Genomic DNA, 19,756 nt, shown 5'->3' with positions numbered 1-19,756 from the left:
ATCCCATTGTCAACCATGCCCTATCGGAAAGTATTCTCCAACTCTTCAACAGCAGTGTATAGAATGCAACCAGTCCTTAACAACCGTCGGAGAGGCCGCATCTCACTGTGTTCCTGAGGGACCATGTAAAGACAACACTTGTAATGGACCTGGAGAATGCCTGGTCAACAAGGCAGACTTCAAACACCTCTGCGTGTGTCGTTTCGGATATCTATCCAGCGATGAATGCAACGCACCAGCTGTGTACCTGATCTTGATGGCTTCTCTCGTTTTCGCAACCACTCTTACCACCCTCGTCATAGCTCTCATTCAGTTCTTCTTGGTTCTGTTTGTCCGCTTATTATTATATATTTTTCTTTTCTCTTATTATCAGTGGGACCATTGTCATTAGGTTTAGACCTGTTTTGGAACTCCACTTTAAATAAAGCCAAACAACAACAACAACAACAACAACAACAACAACAACAACAACAACAACAACAACAACAACAACAACAACAACAACAACAACAACAACAACAACAACAACAACAACAACAACAACAGTTCCTGAGAAAGAGGAGGGCTCTGAATGCTAAGGAAATTGAACTCGTCAATACGAATGGTGACCTCTACCGCTCCAACAGAAAGCTCAGTCAAATCAACCATGGCACGCGTATTGTCTGGTCTGATCTCAAGATTCAGAGACAACTTGCCGAGGGAAGGTTTTGTAAACTGTTACTTGCTGAGTTGGGAGATATGGCAGTTGTTGTTAAGCGACTTCCACCGTTTGTATCAACTGCATCGCCCTACGACTCCTTCATTCAAGACGCGGAAGTTCTACGAACATTGAGCCAACCAAATATAGTTCTATTCTTCGGGGCAGGAAAGGATTCGCAATCCAGGTGTCCATTTCTTGTGATGGAATACTTGACGCGAGGTTTTCTCTGCGATGTTCTCCATGATCCGTCCAACAAGATTGACCACGCAGATCGACTGCGATTCTCCCTGGATGCTGCAAGAGGTGTGAGGTATCTGCACAACAGAGATCCACCCATGATCCACCGTGACATCAAGTCAGGCAATATGCTGGTCAGTGACAAATGGGTGGTGAAGATCGCCGACATGGAAACAGCACGATTCCTAGCCATCCTTCATCCCGACGGTATTGGGTCAAATGCTAGGGAAACAGGATTCATGCAGGAGAGAGATCACTCGACACGCACAGCATCAGATACAACACACCCTGATCAACTAACAACTCCATTATTGGGTGCTACCAGTGTCACATCTCATGTGGATCACACTGGTAACGACAGAGCTACAAGAGCAACCGAGGGTATGACGTCACGTATTGGAATGACGTGTGGAGTTGGTACAGATCGCTGGCGATCACCAGAATCCATCCAGAAGAATATGTAAACGGAGAAACACGATGTCTACAGGTGAGCGTAATAAATCACACTTCAAACAGACGTTGATTTGGTAGATCGTAGCCTTGTTTTAGAAATGAGAAGCGAACTGTATCTCAAATGTTGGAGCTTGATCTGAGTATTTTCTGTACTGAAGAGTTAATGACAGTCGAACTATAATCTGACATGGTTAAATTTTGGCCAGTATAACTAGTAATCCAGAAGTAGCGACAAACTCGGTCATTTGAAAATACTCTTAACCGTCCACCTTTCCACATTGTGCTCTTGGCCTACATTCACAACACCACTCCATAGCGAGGAAGTCCGTTCTTGGGTAGATGTTGTGAATGTGGGCCAAGAGCGCAGTATGGAGAGGTGGACGGTTAAGAGTATTACTAGTTGTTGACAAGTACAGTATTTTACTTCATCTTGGGGTTAGACATGGGGAAGTATGTAGCTGCCACATTGGGGTGTGAGTAGGCCTCAAACTTGTCTTATTTTGAAGTACTGAATGTCTAGAGGGAGCACAGAATTAGGGTGTTGCAGCGCAGATAGGCCCAACACTTCTATCTCCTCATGTTGTATTCTCTTGCTGCAGCTTTGGCGTGGTTATGTGGGAACTCTCAACTCGACAGATACCTTATGCACACCTCAGCAACTCTGACGATATCCTGGATGAAATTGCAGGTGGCACCAAGCCCATCTTTCCACCAAACATACCCTATGGGTATCGTCACATCGCTGAGCAGTGTATCAAGACAGATCTACAGGAGAGACCGTCAATGCAGCGCATTGTCCAAGAGTTGCTGTCACAAATTGATCGCAACTGATGAACGGCACCACCATCATACGAAGCAAAGTCCACCGCAATTCACAACGGTCACAGATTTCCTTAATTTCTGCCAATGAGATATTTCCCAGTGCATTCCACGACACCAGCACAAATAATTTGAATTTTAGAAGTATGTAGTACTGCAGGCACGTACACTTTGCTTCAAATGTACATATTTGTCACCTTTTGAACTGCTTATTATTCGGGCAACAAGCTGGTCCAGTCAGTGCATGCAGTACATTCAGCACTCTGCAGGCGGCTGACTAAATCCGGCCCAACCCAATCTCACAAACATTCACATCAGCTTACATGATGTCACGTACTTAGCAGATCATACCTGGACATCTGCCTCAACTACCATACTTTCCATAGCCAAGCTCATAAAGAAAGAATTCGAACACAGTTTATATTGCAAACTAACATACATACTGTACTTCACGTAGCTTGTGACGATGCGAAGCAGCTTTGCCACCCCTACTACTTCAATTGTAGCTTGTAAAGATGTATAATGTTTATGACAGCCTGTTATATTGAGAATCTCATGCGTACATCGCCAGTCAAGGTCACATGCATAGCAATCTTGCCAAATGCTTTGTTTCACAAGATGCTTTCAAAAATTATTATTCTGCTTTCTAACGTGTGTCTGCATTGTGTGGCATTGTGCACTGCTTTCAAAATATTATTCAACACAAGATATTATTATTCTTGGCTACATGCACGAATGTGCATCCAAATGTTGTCTGACGTGGTGATAGCTCGATTCCACATTGTTAAAATTAGTTTCGTAACCCCAACTTGGCGCCTACAAGCAGTCACTGAACTAGGTGCAACTTGTAGTAGTGTTGATGCCAATGAGATGAGTAAGCATGTCCACTTGTCTTGAGCCACTTTGGCCCAGTGTCGGTTATTAGTAGGTGCCTGCAGCCAGTGCGGCATCGGCTCGAAACACACCTTCATGAGCCTCGCTGCGCCTCTTCTCTTCAAGGACCTTCTCCTTGTAGAGAGCTAACAGGGTTCCAATCTCACTACCCTGCATAAACAAAGGCAACAGCAATCACAGATAGCAGTATTCCAGTTCGGCACGTGTTCATAGTAGGTGGTTTCCTCTACAGGAAGTCCTCCATTAAAGTCGTGACCGATAGCACTATCAACAATCATAGACGTTGTTACCATAATGACTGGTTGAATCACTTTGCGAAGATCTGCATTTCCAAACATTCTGTTATTGAATTTCAAGACCCGGAGCACATTCAGAGCAGCATTTTCCCGACTCTAAGCAAGAACAACCGGCACTACACGCTCCGACACGATCACCTCGTAAACAGCAACGCCCCACTGGCCTCAGCAGCCATGAGCCAAACTGACTCTGAAACTGAGCCATGTTTCAGTACAAGTAGGGATCCCAGAAGGTCCCCATGTACTGAAGTAACGTATTTTGCATAGCTACGGGAATAAATAAATAATCCTTGATAACATTGCAGGTTGTGATTTATAGGAGATTGTGATTTATAAGAGATTGTGTATCATCGAACCTATATAATTTCTGAAGACAGCAGAAATAGATTCACCTGAAGCTACTAGAGATTAGAGCAAAGCAATCATCATGTACCGTTTCTAGCAAGACGACTGGGCGATCTCTTATAAATATTCATTAGTTTGAAGGAGAAAGCTGAAAAGGGAAAAATCTGAAGAAGATATTAAATGGCACCACCCGGACTGGTACCAGGGATCTTCGCTTGACGCCAGACATGCTCTACCACTCCCCTATGCTGTAAGCGTCATCTCAACAGACACTGTTCAACTATATGCGAGATGTTAATGCTCAAGCTTCCTGTGGCACTACTGGAGGCAGGTGGAACCCAGCCCTCACTGTTCTCACACAAGTTATGCACAAATTAAGGATTGAGGCCCAGAATCAGAACGTTTGGCTATTGCGTGTTTAGAAAAACCAAGAGTGTGACACTTGTACATGATTGGCTTTCATAATATCATAGAGTGCAACCTCTCCTAATAAATAATTATTGTGCACATGCAGTGACACGTTTTCCGTGAGCAAATGTGAAAATCTCGTGTCTCCTTAATCCTGACACGCGAATCCTAACTGTCCTAGTGCAAAAATACTTCAAACACAACGAAGATAACACTCCTTCAGTTCAGCGACAAAGTACAGCGCAGTTTATAACTGGTTCGACCTGTATCTCTGAGTTTAGTTAATGAAACCCAACAAGTTGGTAAGAGCTTGAGGTCCGGAGATTCAGCACCTCTGTTTATCACTCTCTTAGTATACATGTATGACTCCCATTGATTATCACTATACCTAAGGAGTAAAATAGTCCTGCATATTTCACTCCTGAGGGCTATATTGACTGCTTATAATTGGGTATGGGTTGCGCAGTTCGACGGTGCCTAGCGCATGGTCACTGTGCTTTTCCGGGTTGTGTAACAATGGCACAATCCGAGCAGCATGCAGGTATCGCTCTGGAATTTGAAATACGGACTGTTTGTCGTGATAAATCTAATATTGACTTCGCACTTGGTCAGTATAAGAAATAAATAGACCTCGGCTTCGCCTCGGTTTTTTACTCGGCTTTTATTTCCTATATTGACCTCTTACTCAGCTAGTATTAGATACATAATGTGCGTTGCCACTGTGAGGAAGAAGATCACAAAGTACAGATATATGTATATGCTTCTTCGCCGTGCATTTAAAGGTACATGTATATAAAACAGCCTATTTCAACGTTTTCCTATATTCATTAGTCTGATCGAGAGAGTTGAAAAGGGAAAATCTGAAGAAGATATTGAATGGCACCACCAAGGCTGGCACCAGGGACCTTTTCTTGACGCCAGACATGCTCTATCACTCGCCTATGGGATAGCCGTCATCCCAGCAGCCACTGTTCACCACTTTCTGCAAGATGGTAACGCTCAAGCGTCCTGCGACACTAACAAGGGCTGGTGGAACCCAGCCGTCACTGTTTTCACACACTCCATGCACATAATAATGATCAAGTACATCCTGCATGAGGCAGCCATCTCATCACCAGTTCTACGGATCAAGGATCAGAAGCGGAACGTCTGGCTACTGTGTGTTAAAACAATTGCAACCCCAAGCGTGTGACATGTGTGTATGATTGGTATTGATCTAGAATGCAACGTCTTCTAATAATAGTATGTACATGCAATGACACGTTTTCCGTGAGCAGATGTGAACATCTCGTGTCTTGTACGGAAGGCGCAAGCCCGACCCTTTCAAAAATACTAGTTCCCCGTTTTCACACACAGTCTGCACACAGAGATCTGAGCTGTTTGGACTCCAAAAGAAACTAGGGATGAATATTGAGCAAAACCTAACTGTTCTCTAGCAAGGCCTCTACTCAATCAACAACGTATGCGAAACAAACTAGAGAACTTATGCAGAATCTAACAAGGGCTCTAGCAAGGAGACCAGCTAGGAAGCTTCAGCTGGTGTCTATTGCGGGAAACAAGCAGCAGGCAGCAAAACAGCTACTAATAAAGAGAGTACATGTATGTGATAGTGTAGCAAGCAAGCTGGAAATGCCATTGATTGATCGCAGCACACCTTAGTGCTACAAAGGAAGCATTGGAGCATGACACTGATATCGCAGTGAAGATAAGTCCACACAACTGCACAAAGACGTATTGCAAATGAAGCAAAGCGGCACCAGTATTGTATTCTGGAAACAATGAAGACTGCACATAATTAATTAGTGTTGGTCTAGCTACTCTCCAGTGTTTAGTGGCGCCATGCAAGGATCATGGAAGAATAATCGTAAATGTAGGAAGTACTGTATGTTTCTAAACATGTCTCCTGAATCCTGACACACGAATCCAAACTGTCCTAGTGTTATAATACTACTAACACAACAACGCTATCACTTCTCCAGTTCACCGATATACAGTAGTAAGATCTCTGCGAGAGCTTGCTCGTACTTCGAAGTACATCGCAGTATATAATTATTAGTTAGACCTGTAACTCTGAGCTCAGTTGATGATAGCTAACAAGTTTGAAATAGCTAGATATCGGGAGATTGAGTACAACTGTATACAGTACCGTGTGTTACCATTGTTAGAAAGCCAAGAAAGATCATAAAGTGCCGCGAAAGGCTTTGTTGCAGTACCTATAAAGGTTGTGCTTGAGAGAAGTGGTTTTTGTCGTGACTAGTTGAAGCGTAACGTCTCTCAACAAATAATTACTTTCCATCACCCAAACTGGTTGCAGGCGGGACTGTGTCGACGGCAATGGCTTTGTGCTGGCTGATTGTAACATCCACCTTGTGGGTGTTCTGTTTACTTCATTTGCTGGATGGTGCTAGGTATGTCAATGGAGATAGCAACGGACCATTGATAAAAGTCACTGGACGTCCTCAACACCCACGTGTTATATTCCGAGAATTACACAAAAGTCATACTACCGGTACGTATCGGTATTTGTCCAAAGTTCTCGTCAGGGAGGTCGTTATGTTCAGAGAAAATGATCGAAGTAAGTTCACACCGCACCTTATGATCATCTATAGGGTAGTCGAACATGAGACAGTCTATTTAAACGTTGCCGTGTTTGATACAAGCTTCACTGGAGGTCAAACCTGGCAGCTGTTTGAGCGTGAGATTGACTTGAACGTGACACTGGGTGAGGAATGCTGCTGTTTCAAAACTTCGCCAAGTGTGACTGTATCCCCGTGCAAGCATCAAGTCATCCTACATGGGTTTGGCCCTGGCGAATGTAGCAACTTGGTGTTGCTTTATGGCAACAGGAAAACCAGAGTTATTAAAGCGCGAGGAAGAAGTGAGATTCCTCAGGTGGGTGGACCGGGGTCGTCTCTCGTCGCCATTCCCGCAGGCTTGAGTGCTTGCGCAGCAAATTCATCAAATTCGTCGTTCTTCCTCTTTTCATTTGGAGGTTGTATTTTGTGGAGCGATGAACGCAGATACTGCTATGCCCCAAGCAATGTTCTATTGCGTATCCATGTTCAAGACCATGATTTCGGATATCGGCAGGTTATTCACCCAAGCGATATGGTGACTCCCCAACCTCGCCAGTTCGCCAGACTTTTCGCTGATGATGGTGCAATTCTGTGGTTTGTAGGTGGGTGGAAAGTGCTTGACAGATTCTCGGATACCGTCACTTTGGATATTTGGAAATTCGACATCTTATCACTGACATGGATGGAGGTGAACAATACCTTTAGAGGCCCCATGAATCTTCTCAATTCATCATTTGATGCATCGTATCTAGCCTTGCAGAAAACCTTGGTTATTAAACCAACGAGGAGACCATCGCGAGGCACGGTTCTCTCGGAAATTATTGTGTGCAATGTTCAAGATTTCCCTGCCAACTGCCCTAGTCGTGTGATTCTAAATAGCGATTTTCCATTGAGTTTCAGAATATTTGATATCATTTTTGGAAAGAAATCATTCTTCTTCGTACCAGCATCTGGAGATTCTGTGATGAGGGTAATTGTATATTCCAGATGGGATGGAAAAACTACATCAATGCATCTCCAGAAAACGCAGGTTATGAGCATTGTTAAATCATTCTCTGGTGAACGTTTGACCAGACAACTTGCAGCCAGCATCCTGCTTCCAACGAGAACCAAGGAAATACAAGAAGTTCTAGTTTTTGGGGGTACCGGAAGATATCTTGCAGAGAGTATCGGTATGTTAAACTTTATTCGAAGTCCTATGTTCACAATGCCTGTGTGGATATTACGCTCTTCACAAGGGAAGAACCCGTATTCCACAGGATTCTACTATACACTGCTCTACCCGTCACCCGGGCCAGATTGCCCTCTTCGCCATTATCACACCGTAACCTTGGTAACCAATAAAACAGCCGTCTTGTATGGCGGTTCTCCAATACCGAATTGTGACAAAAATCCATGGTGCTTCAATATAAACAAACACTTTTGGGTAAAGGCGAACATCACATCTGGGATCGAACCCTCTCCACGTACACAACATGTATCATTCAGATATAATAGGTCTGCAATGGTGATCCATGGTGGAAGGGCCGATAACCATACCCTTGGAGATTTGTGGATGTTCATCATGGAAGACGAAGACCAGTGCAAAGGTCGATGGCATAATCTCACAGGATACGTTCAGAAAGGACATCTACCTATCCAGTATGATCATTCAGTCACACCAACTGATCATGGTGTCTTGCTGTTTGGAGGCAGGATGCCATCCGATTCCAAACTAATACTTGTGGACATCCGTTCAACAGTCGAAATAACCGTTCGTGATATTCCGATAATTCCTGAGATACCAAACCGCTGTAGCCACAGCCTGTCATTTGTAAACAATGACTTAATACTGATTGGAGGGCTGATAACTGGTGGGACGAGGCATGGCACTGCAAATTGGGCGCTTCTGATCACCATCAAAAGCAAGAGTTCTCAGGTAGTGGCTTCATCGAATCAGTTCTTCAAAATCAGAATTTGGAATCACTTTGTACTTGGCAATGTGGTAATTGGTGGAGCTACAGTAAAATCGCGTCGGAAATCCAAAGTTCTCTTTCTCAGTACCTCCAAGCTGTGCCCTGTCGGCCTTGGTCGGGACGAGAAATCCCAATGTCAACCTTGCCCAATCGGAAAGTATTCTGGAACTCTTCAACAGCAGTGTATCAAATGCAACCAGTCCTTAACAACCGTCGGAGAGGCCGCAACTCACTGTGTTCCTGAGGGACCATGTAAAGACAACACTTGTAATGGACATGGAGAATGCCTGGTCAACAAGGCAGACTTCAAACACATCTGCGTGTGTCGTTTCGGATATTTACCCAGCGATGACTGCGATGCACCAGCAGTGTACCTGATCTTGATGGCTTCTCTCGTTTTTGCCACCACCCTTACCACCCTCGTCATAGCTCTTATTCAGTTCCTGAGAAAGAGAAGGGCTCTGAATGCAAAGGAAATTGAACTCGTCAATACCAATCGTGACCTCTACCGCTCCAACAGAAAGCTCAGTCAAATCAACCATGGCACGTGTATTGCCTGGTCTGATCTGAAGATTCAGAGACAACTTGCCGAGGGAAGGTTTTGTAAAATGTTACTTGCTGAGTTGGGAGATATGGCAGTTGCTGTTAAGCGACTTCCACCGTTTGTTTCAACTGCATCGCCATACGACTCCTTCATTCAAGAGGCGGAAGTTCTACGAACATTAAGCCACCCAAATATAGTTCTATTCCTTGGGGCAGGAAAGGATTCGCAATCCAGGTGTCCATTTCTTGTGATGGAATACTTGATGCGAGGTTCTCTCTGCGATGTTCTCCATGATCCGTCCAACAAGATTGACCAACCAGATCGACTGCGATTCTCCCTGGATGCTGCAAGAGGTGTGAGGTATCTGCACAACAGAGATCCACCCATGATCCACCGTGACATCAAGTCAGGCAACATGCTAGTCAGTGACAAATGGGTGGTGAAGATCGCCGACATGGAGACAGCACGATTCCTAGCCATACTTCATCCCGACGGTATTGGGTCAAATGCTAGGGAAACAGAATTCATGCAGGAGAGAGATCACTCGACACGCACGGTATCAGATACAACACATCCTGATCAACTAAAAACTCCATTATTGGGTGCTACCAGTGTCACATCTGATGTGGATCACACTGATGACGACAGAGCTACAAGAGCAACCGAGGGTATGACGTCACGCATTGGAATGACGTGTGGAGTTGGTACAGATCGCTGGCGATCACCTGAATCCATCAAGAAGAATCTGTACACGGAGAAACACGATGTCTACAGGTGAGCGTAATAAACCACACTGCAAACAGACGTTGAATGAGTAGATGGTGGTCTTGTTTTAGAAAATTTTAATGAAAAGAGAACTGTATCTCTAATGTTGGACCTTAATCTGAGTATTTTTTTTACTGAAGAGTTGAAGTTGCAGAAATGACAGTCGAACTATTATCTGACATGATTCGGTTTTTATAATTCGGCCTGTAGTACTAGTAACCTAGAAGTAGCGACAAACTCGGTCATTTGAAAATACTCTTAACCGTCCACCTCTCCACACTGTGCTCTTGGCCCACATTCACAACACCACTCCATAGCGAGGAAGTAAGTTCTTGGGTAGATGTTGTGAATGTGGGCCAAGAGCGCAGTATGGAGAGGTGGACGGTTAAGAGTATTACTAGTTACTGACAAGTACATTATTTTACTTCATCTTGGGGTTAGACATGGGGAAGAAATTAGTTGCCACATTGGGGTGTGAGTCGGCCTCAGACTTGTCTTATTTTGAAGTACTGAATGTCTAGAGGGAACGCTGAATTTGGGTGCTGCAGCGCAGATAGGCCTCTGAACACTATCATCTCCTCATGTTGTATTCTCTTGCTGCAGCTTTGGCGTGGTTATGTGGGAACTCTCAACTCGACAGATACCTTATGCACACCTCAGCAACTCTGACGATATCCTGGATGAAATAGCAGGTGGCACCAAGCCCATCTTTCCACCAAACATACCCTATGGGTATCGTCACATCGCTGAGCAGTGTATCAAGACAGATCTACAGGAGAGACCGTCAATGCAGCGCGTTGTCCAAGAGTTGCTGTCACAAATTGATCGCAACTGATGAACGGCGCCACCATCATACGAAGCAATGCACACCGCAATTCACAACGTTCACAGATTTCCTTAACTTCGGCCAATGAGATATTTCCCAGTGCATTCCACGACACCAGCACAAATTTGAAATTTAGAGGTATGCAGTACTACGAACACTTTGCTTCACACGTACATTTTGTCACCTTTCGAACTGCTCATTATTCGGGTAACAAGCTGGTCCAGCCAGTGCATGCAGTACATTCAGCACTCTGCAGGCCGCTGACTAAATCCGGCCCAACACGATCTCACAAACATGCAAATCAACTTACATAATGTCACGTACTTAGCAGATCACACCTGGCCCTTGTCAACATCTGCCTCAACTATCACAGCCAAACTTTTAAAGAAATAATTGGAACACAGTTTATAGTGCAAACTAACATAATATACTTCACGTATGTTGTGACGATGTGAAGCAGCTATACCAGCCCTGTTACATGTATGTTGAGAATGTCATGTGAACATACTAGTACATACTTCACCTAGCTTGTAAAGATGTATAATGTTTATGACAGCCTGTTATATTGGGAATCTCATGCGTACACAGCCAGTCAAGGTCACATGCATAGCAATCTTGCCAAACGCTTTGTTTCACAAGATGCTTTCAAAAATTAATATTGTGCTTTCTAACGTGTGTCTGCATTGTGTGGCATTGCACACTGCTTTCAAAATATTATTCAACAAAAGATATTATTATTCGTGCCTACATGCACGAATGTGCATCCAAATGTTGTCTGAGGTGGTGATAGCTCGGATCCATATTGTTAAAATTAGTTTCGTAGCCCTAACTTGGCGCCTACAAGCAGTCAATGTACTAGGTGCAACTTGTAGCGGTGTAGATGCCAGTGGGATGAGTAAGCATGTCTACTTGTCTTGAGCCACTTTGGCCCAGTGTCGGTTGTTAGTAGGTGCCTGCAGCCAGTGCAGCATCGGCTCGAAACACACCTTCATGAGCCTCGCTGCGTCTCTTCTCCTCAAGGAGCTTCTCCTTGTAGAGTGCTATCAGGGTTCCAATTTCACGACCCTGCATAAACAAAGGCAACAGCAATCACAGATACAGTAAAACCTGGTTTAACCCTCTCACTACCAGCCATTCAAATATCGATCCACGTGGATCGATGCAATAGGCGATCACTAAATATTTCGTCACACGCTCAAATATTGTCAGATTATTACAAATGAGGGCTCTACGTCTTCAGAAAGACCTTGACTGTCGACTGCAACTATCGCTTTCATTCCTTGGGGCATAATTGGCGCGCGACGAAGCTCGAAGCTATAAATTGTAGTGCGCGATCAAAAATGCACATTCAAACATTTTGAGTCGCCGTCACGCTGAGAATAACTTTGATATCTTCTCGCTTACCTATGCATTTTGGGGCTGGAAATCCTTTGGGTTTTAGGTATTTTCACAAGAACTTTGTCTGGTTTCTATGAGCCACGATTTTACAAATCAGTGAGCCACTCGTGACAGATCGCGCTGCGCATATTTGTTTGAGTTTGAAAACGTCTTCTTGATCACGGCGCGGCACACACGAATGGCGCTTGGTGTTGTACAAGTAGTTTGTACAAGTGTGTAGCTGCCATCATTAGCTTTCCAGAGAGTGGTTGCTTGTGAGAAATGGCCAAAGGAGAGCAGAGATATAACAAAGGTCGTATTTTTGTAGACTGTGAATTGACTCAACTGCGAAAAGTATGGGTAGTGAAAGGGTTAAGCGACCACCCCACGATGCAAGGAAAAGCGGTCGTTAAAGCCAGGTGGTCTTTAGAACCAGGTCCCACAGTGTCTGTGTAGAACTGTCCGTGCATGGAAAACTGGTCTTTAAAAGCAGGTGGTCGGTAAAACGAGAGGTCGCTTACACCAGGTTTTACTGTAGTAGTAGTCCAGTTCGTTGCGCATTCATAGTAGGTGGTTTCCTATACGGAAAGGCCTCCATTAAAGTCGTGACCGATATCACTACTTGTATCAACAATCATAGACCTTGTTACTATGATGGACATTGCCAGATCATATGGCTGAAGAAAACCCGGTAACTTTGGGGAAATATTTATGAAACACAAACCACGAATTACATCCAGTAGAGTTGACCTTATGACGCATTTGGGCAACTGGAGCATAGGACCTTCCAGGATATTACTGCGTCTAACTGCAGGCTTATAGGTCGTGGATACTCAGCGTAGTCTGGTCATGACACATAACATTACAAATGGCCGTCATAGACACTACAGTCATGATGAAAATAGCTGAACTTGGTGACTATGAGGCTGCAGGTGATACACGGTCACCATACCACAGATGTAGGACCTGTACTTGCACTGTACTTGCTCACTGCCAAAATTGGTCACGTGAGTCTCCCCTGGAGAGGGGAGAGAGGAACTCGAAAGGAATGTCGGAAAGAGGACTGAACTGGCTATTGATCCGCCCAACGGCCAACACCCCCAAACTATGGGTGGACTTGAAAATGATCCCACTTACGGGCTCACCACACCTCAGTAAGTGGGCGAGGACAAGGTGCAGAAAAAGGATTGACGGCATCAGGGTATCCGTCCTGGGATCCAACTGCAGTTTCCCCTGCCCCCCAGTGAAGATAATACTTTGTACTAGTGTGGGTGGCTAAATCAGAGTGGATCTGATATAAGCTTCACTAGCACCAGTGATTACACAAGAGTTAATCTAGCCAGAAGCAGTCCATGATCAACAGGTATGTATACTTCAAATAGAAAGTATATGAATCCTGCAACCAACAAAGGTGGCAGATACAATAATACACTTTCAAGCAGCCGAGCCTGTTGGCAACAGACCCAACACTATCTGGCATACGTGTACCCACCAACCGGACTAGCTTGCACGATTTGTTGTGTAGGAGCTACGCTCCTGAACTCTTACCTCATCTGGCCCTGGCCCATGCAAAACTTAGTGCAATGCGGGGCAATGTTGTGGACTTACATAGGCAGTCTCGCAGCGTGTTACTTTGACCAGCATCAGGTTCCCGCACTTCAGATCTACAAACTGCTGTCCGGTATTGGAACGCAGCTTTCGCACAGCAACAATATCACTGAATGCGTAGGTCAAGAACGCCTCCTAAAACAGAAAACAACATACAGATAACACCAGTCAACGCAAGGAGTAAGTGACGCTAGGACTCGCTATTAATTTTCCTCAACTTCTCTCTTGCAAGGCTCTTCGGTCGATTTGCTGCCCTCAGTAGCCATTGCACTCAACACAAATTCCAAGTATCACCTTCTCAACAACTTCAAACCAACTATCACAAACAACACATGGGCACAACTCAATGCTTATGATCTAGCAGAACACTATTTCAGCCATTGCCATCAGCAGCAGCAGCATTCAGTGCCAGCAGCAGCAGCATTCAGTTCTATACGTGGGTTTCATCGTGGGCTCTCATTGCCAAGGGGAACGAGCGGGAAATCTGAATAGTGAGTATGGACGTCTTTGTATAAATACACCTATTACACCAGCAGCAGCAGCAGCAACAGTGGGGGCAGCTGTGGCAGCATCAGTAGCAGCAGCAGCAGCAGCAGCATCAGCATCAGTAGCAGCAGCAGTAGCAGCAGCAGTGGCTGGATAACATCTTACCCTTGTTTTGTGGCTGAGGAAGTGAACTCCTGTCTTGCTGATGGCCATCAGGCATTCACCGCGAATGTTTACATCCGAACAGTGTTTGATGGGAAAGAAGCAGGAACCGTACAATGAGAACTTCATTGCCTCATCTGCAAAGGAAACAAAGCGGAAAAAGCTTGTGTTCAACCACCAGAAATTTAATGCGAAAGTGCAAACAAGTATTGCAGGAATTCAAATAAGGCCCTATCCTGGCTCATATGGATACTCAATGAACTACGAAATTACAAAAACACAGGCTAAAGTCAGTATAAAGAAGTGGCTGAGACAGCACTCAGATCAGGGCTGAGCTAAAACAAAGTGCACAGGGTACGCATCTGTAGAGACCACAGACCAGGATATACAGATCTCTCGTATCTCTTATCCCACTGACAGAGAGGAGCATGCAGAGAACATGCATAAGTCATGTACTAGTATAACAAGATGGGAAATGACTAATATGGTGCAGAACACTCAGTCAGAAGCAATGCAGCGGCTAAATCTTCTCACATTTCCCACACAAAACTGTCAGGAACAGTAAGTTTGACTACATGTGCAGAGGAAATTCAATGGCAGCAGGCACTGCCCTGCTTGCAGCGGCTACTACTCACTCAGGTAGCGTCTCCGGGCAGCATCTGGTGACAAGCGCTTCGCTGATTTATCCCAGTCTTGAACGACAGCTGCAACCCACTCTTCTGGTGAGGACATGTGCACAACACTCGGAGGCAGAAGCTTGGCAACTTGAGCTCTGTACAAGGCAGACATATGGAAATAGAAGCATGACGTGAAGGGTGGTTCCACGGTCATGTTGCGTGTGTGTACCTGGGTTAGTTTGCTTATAGTCTGAGTTGGTCTTACCATCATCACTGCAATGATATGTTTAGGGGAAAACATGGAACTTTGAAATAATGTGTTTCTTGGACATTCTGATCTGGGGGTTCAGGTTGGCAACTGTAGTATACACTGTCTTGATAAGTACGGGCGAGTTATATCATGAGACCCTAAAGGACAAACCACCTATACAAGGGGTGCCTGTATGCATGCCATTGCAGGCGTAAAGGAATGCCCCCCCCCCCCCCTAACTCAGACTCTGCACTAGCAGCAGGATACACACAGTTCACTTACTTGAAAGGTGCAATGTCGTGGTCGGTGATGCGATGCTGCAGAGCAGCCAGCAACACTAGCATCTGATGCACTCTCAACTCCATGTTACCCTCCGGTAACGCGATCAGATTGGCGCGTGCTATGTCTGGCTGCAGCTGGTGATACAGCATGTTGACGAACAGGGTGCTCTCCAGACGCAGCGGCTGGAACCAGGCAATCTTCTTGAAGCCCAGCCAGTAGTCTAGCTTCTGTCGTTCTAGCATAGTCGTGATGTCTAGGATATATTCATTGGGCTGAATGGGCAACGGCAGTGATTCTGAAACATATGAGAAATGACAAGTATCCTTATACATGGATTTTGACAGACCATGTATTTTTGAATTTTTTGCACCCTCAAAATTACACGATCCTTTGCTTCATATTGTCTGTAGTTTTGACGGTCCTCTTCTGCACCATGCAATCTTTGCACATTAAAATGATTAAATGCATACTTTTGTTACAGTGTGGCACAAGTACAATTATGTAGCTTGCAGAATATATCATATTGAGTACTTGGATCCATAAATGAAAACAAAACTGTTTGTGAGGAGACATTGTCCTACCCAAAAGATATCAGATGCAACAAAACAGCTCTTAGATTATTGAAGATGTCAATACAAAGCATCCTTACGTTTCCCAAGATCAGCAAACAACGCAAACTCGTCCAAGTCGATGTCAGACGCAAGACCAATCTGACCGCAGAGATCCTTTATGACGTCTTGCGCAATCTGTACGGACAAGAGAGCGCGACACAGCCCATCTCTGCGGGTTAGTGCACGCAACACTCATGGAACATGCGCCCCATAATGCAGTTTTGCATTGTGTTCCAAACTATGTTGAAGAGTTCATCTGAACGGAATCCACAAAAGTAAGTTATACGCTATACGCACTATGTGAATAGGTGCATTGAGAGACTGTATTATCAGTACACAGATCTGCGGACTAGCATGCAATAAAAGCCAGAGCATAACAGGCATAACGAGTATACAGATCTGCGGACTAGCATGCAATAAAAGCCAGAGCATAACAGGCATAACGAGTACACAGATCTGCGGACTAGCATGCAATAAAAGCCAGAGCATAACAGGCATAACGAGTACACAGATCTGCGGACTAGCATGCAATAAAAGCCAGAACATAACAGGCATAACGAGTACACAGATCTGCGGACTAGCATGCAATAAAAGCCAGAGCATAACAGGCATAACGAGTACACAGATCTGCGGACTAGCATGCAGTAAAAGCCAGAGCATAACAGGCATAACGAGTACACAGATCTGCAGACTAGCATGCAATAAAAGCCAGAGCATAACAGGCATAACGAGTACACAGATCTGCGGACTAGCATGCAGTAAAAGCCAGAGCATAACAGGCATAACGAGTACACAGATCTGCAGACTAGCATGCAATAAAAGCCAGAGCATAACAGGCATAACGAGTACACAGATCTGCGGACTAGCATGCAATAAAAGCCAGAACATAACAGGCATAACGAGTACACAGATCTGCAGACTAGCATGCAATAAAAGCCAGAGCATAACAGGCATAACGAGTACACAGATCTGCAGACTAGCATGCAATAAAAGCCAGAACATAACAGGCATAACGATCACAAACTACAGTAAAACCGCTCTAAGACGACCGCTCAAGGGACCTTCGAAATGTGGTCTCCGTGTACAGGCGGTCTCCTTATCCAGGGTCATTTGACTGCAAATAGCATCCCTTGGTCCTGCTTGCAGTGGTCTTCTAGGACAGGTGGTCGCCTTATCGAGTGGTCACCTTGACAGGTTTTACTCTATTCATAAATAAGTAGGTGCAGTGCAGGCAGACACAACTTCAGATCAAATTCTTCTAGTCCGCCTGACTTTGCTAGAGGTATCATTGTGCTCACACTATCAGACTGTGTCATGTTGTGTCAAACTACTGGCATTGGATACAGTGTACAGCTGGAGATGTAGGATGCCTGCTGGCTGAAGTGCTATGTGTAGGGAGCAGTGGGGGGGGGAGTGTTTCATACCGTGCATGTCTTGACCTTGACCATCTTGCCCACTTCACCAGGGAGGAAGAACAGTTGCCGCTTTGTGTGTCGCCCACCCTGTGCACAACGAGATGTCACATGGATATACTGAAGATGAGTCATTGATATACTGAAGATGAGTCATTGATATACTAAACAAGAGTCATTGACAAACTGAAGACGAGTCATTGATACTTGCCAGAGCAGAGCAAAGACTTGAGTGGTACCAGCAAGAGGGTACCAAGTTTTCAAAAACATCTTTCTGACTTAAAATCACATGAAGGACATTCTCATTGCAGTGTACTTCAAAAACGAATGTTGATATCCTGCAGCCAAAGTAGGCCTTGCACCATTTTTTGCTAAGGCATGCAATATCGTATTCTTTCCTTCATCTAAATGGTGCTGTATGTCAATGAAAGCCGTGTGTGCTATAGCAGTGTACATGTATGAATAACTCTGGGTTCTGTGGACATGATGTATGACAAGATTGCTCGGTGTATGTTGGGTGATGCGCTTACGGCAAGAGCCTTCAGTTCCAACTTGCTAGGCGGGTCCTTGCGACCGCCCAGGCGGAATGTCAACCTGAGATTCGCCTCACAGATGCCGGCGATTGCTGCAGAATGCACAGACACATGTACACACACGCGAGTAGTTTGCTTCATAAGTGTGCAGAAATATGCAGCACTATTACTGCACTTCCTTCTTGCTTTCATCGTTGTTATTGCACTTCGTTTCCACCTATTGATATTGCACGAATAATGTTTCCATTTCGATTCAGCTTGTCCTAAGCATTGCGATTATAAGATTGTTGTCTCCTTGCCGTCTCTGTATTACTGCACTGACAGACTTTAAGGGAATTATTATACCATTTCAGAGGGAAATCACAGGGAGTTGAAGATGAGAGCTTTAGTAGAACCGTACCATGGAACTCCCGCTTAGTGTTCTGTGCTGTAGCTTGCAGGTAGGTGAATAAGTAGGGCCTCAGGCGTTCAGAGCAGGTGAAGTATGCTGTACAGATCATCAGCAGTCTCCAGCCTCTCGCACAGCTTTCTCTGCATAAACAAGACAATACCGGAGAATTACGTCATTCATTCACCTCAATAATTCATGATCTACTACTTCCATTGATAGCATCTGTTGGAGCAAAACAACTATCTGCAGGATCTAGCAGTATCAGAATCTCATCTGACCCATTGCCCTCACCAGGCTGGTGATGCACAAGTGTATTGAGCTATCCCACAGCGCATGGTGCAGTGAAGGAGTGACTGAGAGAGAGAGGAGATGGAGGAAGGCAGTGAAGAGGGAGGGAGAGAGGAAAGGAGGGAGAGAGGGAGAGATGAAGGGAGAGACCGAGAGGCTGTGAAACAGAGACAGACTGAGAGACAGGAAGAACCAGTGACAGAAACAGAAACTGAGACAGAAAACGGATACACCGAGACAGAGGCAGAATGGAGAGGACTACAAGCCAGCACTACGTACGGCCTTGTGCTTTTGTTGGTTGTTGTCTGTTTGATTAGCTGGCAGTAGACCTCATCACGCAGGTCTTCATGATCATGACATGTCTGCACAATGAGGCAAATAAGAAATACAACAAAATCTGACAGTCATCATGAGGAGCTTCACATGCCAACTTCATCCTGGAGTATATACAAAACATGGCTGACACACAAGATTTGCCTTTACTACATTATACCACTCCTTAGGAGTGCATGGTAGGACATGCAGGATTGTTCTACAGTAAAACCTGTGACTAACGACCACCCCTTGGTGCAAGCAAAAGCGGTCTTTAGTAGCAGGTGGTCTTTAGTTAGAGGTTTGCACCGTGCGACCATATCTGGATCCATTATATGATTATGTATATCAAAATGCAGCTAATACAATTCCCCAGGACTTGTGCAATGCCATTCTTATTTCAGGTCAAACAACACTTGGAGAGAAAGACGGAGAGATGGAGAGAGACAAAAAGAGAGAGAAGATTAATTTTTCTGCAGACATCAAATTCAGCTGCTACTTCTGAAGCCAGGAGTCAAACGTTCCCTGTGGAAGTTTCGTTTTGCACTGGGCTTCAAATTTGTTCATGCGATCAATCGTACCGACTATCCTTGTTGTGACTTCTCGATT

The 19,756-nt window shown here is 44.8% G+C and overlaps 2 protein-coding genes across 2 annotated transcripts in view; one reads left to right on the top strand and one right to left on the bottom strand.

Moving 5' to 3' along the window:
• Window positions 1-8,796: 8,796 nt before the first annotated feature.
• Window positions 8,797-11,175, top strand: LOC135822913 (probable serine/threonine-protein kinase DDB_G0276181). Its single transcript, XM_065335751.1, has 2 exons — window positions 8,797-10,001; window positions 10,596-11,175. Exons 1-2 carry the CDS (start codon window positions 9,067-9,069, stop codon window positions 10,825-10,827), a joined length of 1,167 nt encoding a protein of 388 aa, XP_065191823.1. The 5' UTR covers window positions 8,797-9,066; the 3' UTR covers window positions 10,828-11,175.
• The window catches only part of LOC135822912 (unconventional myosin-XV-like), a 33,769-nt gene continuing 25,185 nt past the window's right edge, over window positions 11,173-19,756 (bottom strand). Inside the window, exons 34-43 of the mRNA XM_065335750.1 lie at window positions 19,115-19,197; window positions 18,557-18,687; window positions 18,154-18,248; window positions 17,636-17,713; window positions 16,250-16,346; window positions 15,601-15,895; window positions 15,087-15,223; window positions 14,455-14,588; window positions 13,804-13,938; window positions 11,173-11,883 (exon numbers count right to left, since the gene is read on the bottom strand). Coding sequence (XP_065191822.1) covers window positions 11,761-11,883; window positions 13,804-13,938; window positions 14,455-14,588; window positions 15,087-15,223; window positions 15,601-15,895; window positions 16,250-16,346; window positions 17,636-17,713; window positions 18,154-18,248; window positions 18,557-18,687; window positions 19,115-19,197 — 1,308 coding nt within the window. The 3' untranslated portion in view covers window positions 11,173-11,760. The remainder of the gene's footprint in view (window positions 11,884-13,803; window positions 13,939-14,454; window positions 14,589-15,086; window positions 15,224-15,600; window positions 15,896-16,249; window positions 16,347-17,635; window positions 17,714-18,153; window positions 18,249-18,556; window positions 18,688-19,114; window positions 19,198-19,756) is intronic.

This window comes from Sycon ciliatum, chromosome 8 (assembly GCF_964019385.1).
Source record: "Sycon ciliatum chromosome 8, ocSycCili1.1, whole genome shotgun sequence".
Lineage (NCBI taxonomy): Eukaryota > Metazoa > Porifera > Calcarea > Leucosolenida > Sycettidae > Sycon > Sycon ciliatum.
The sequence above is the reverse complement of the archived record's forward strand: the minus strand, read 5'-3'. Positions and strand labels throughout refer to the sequence as shown.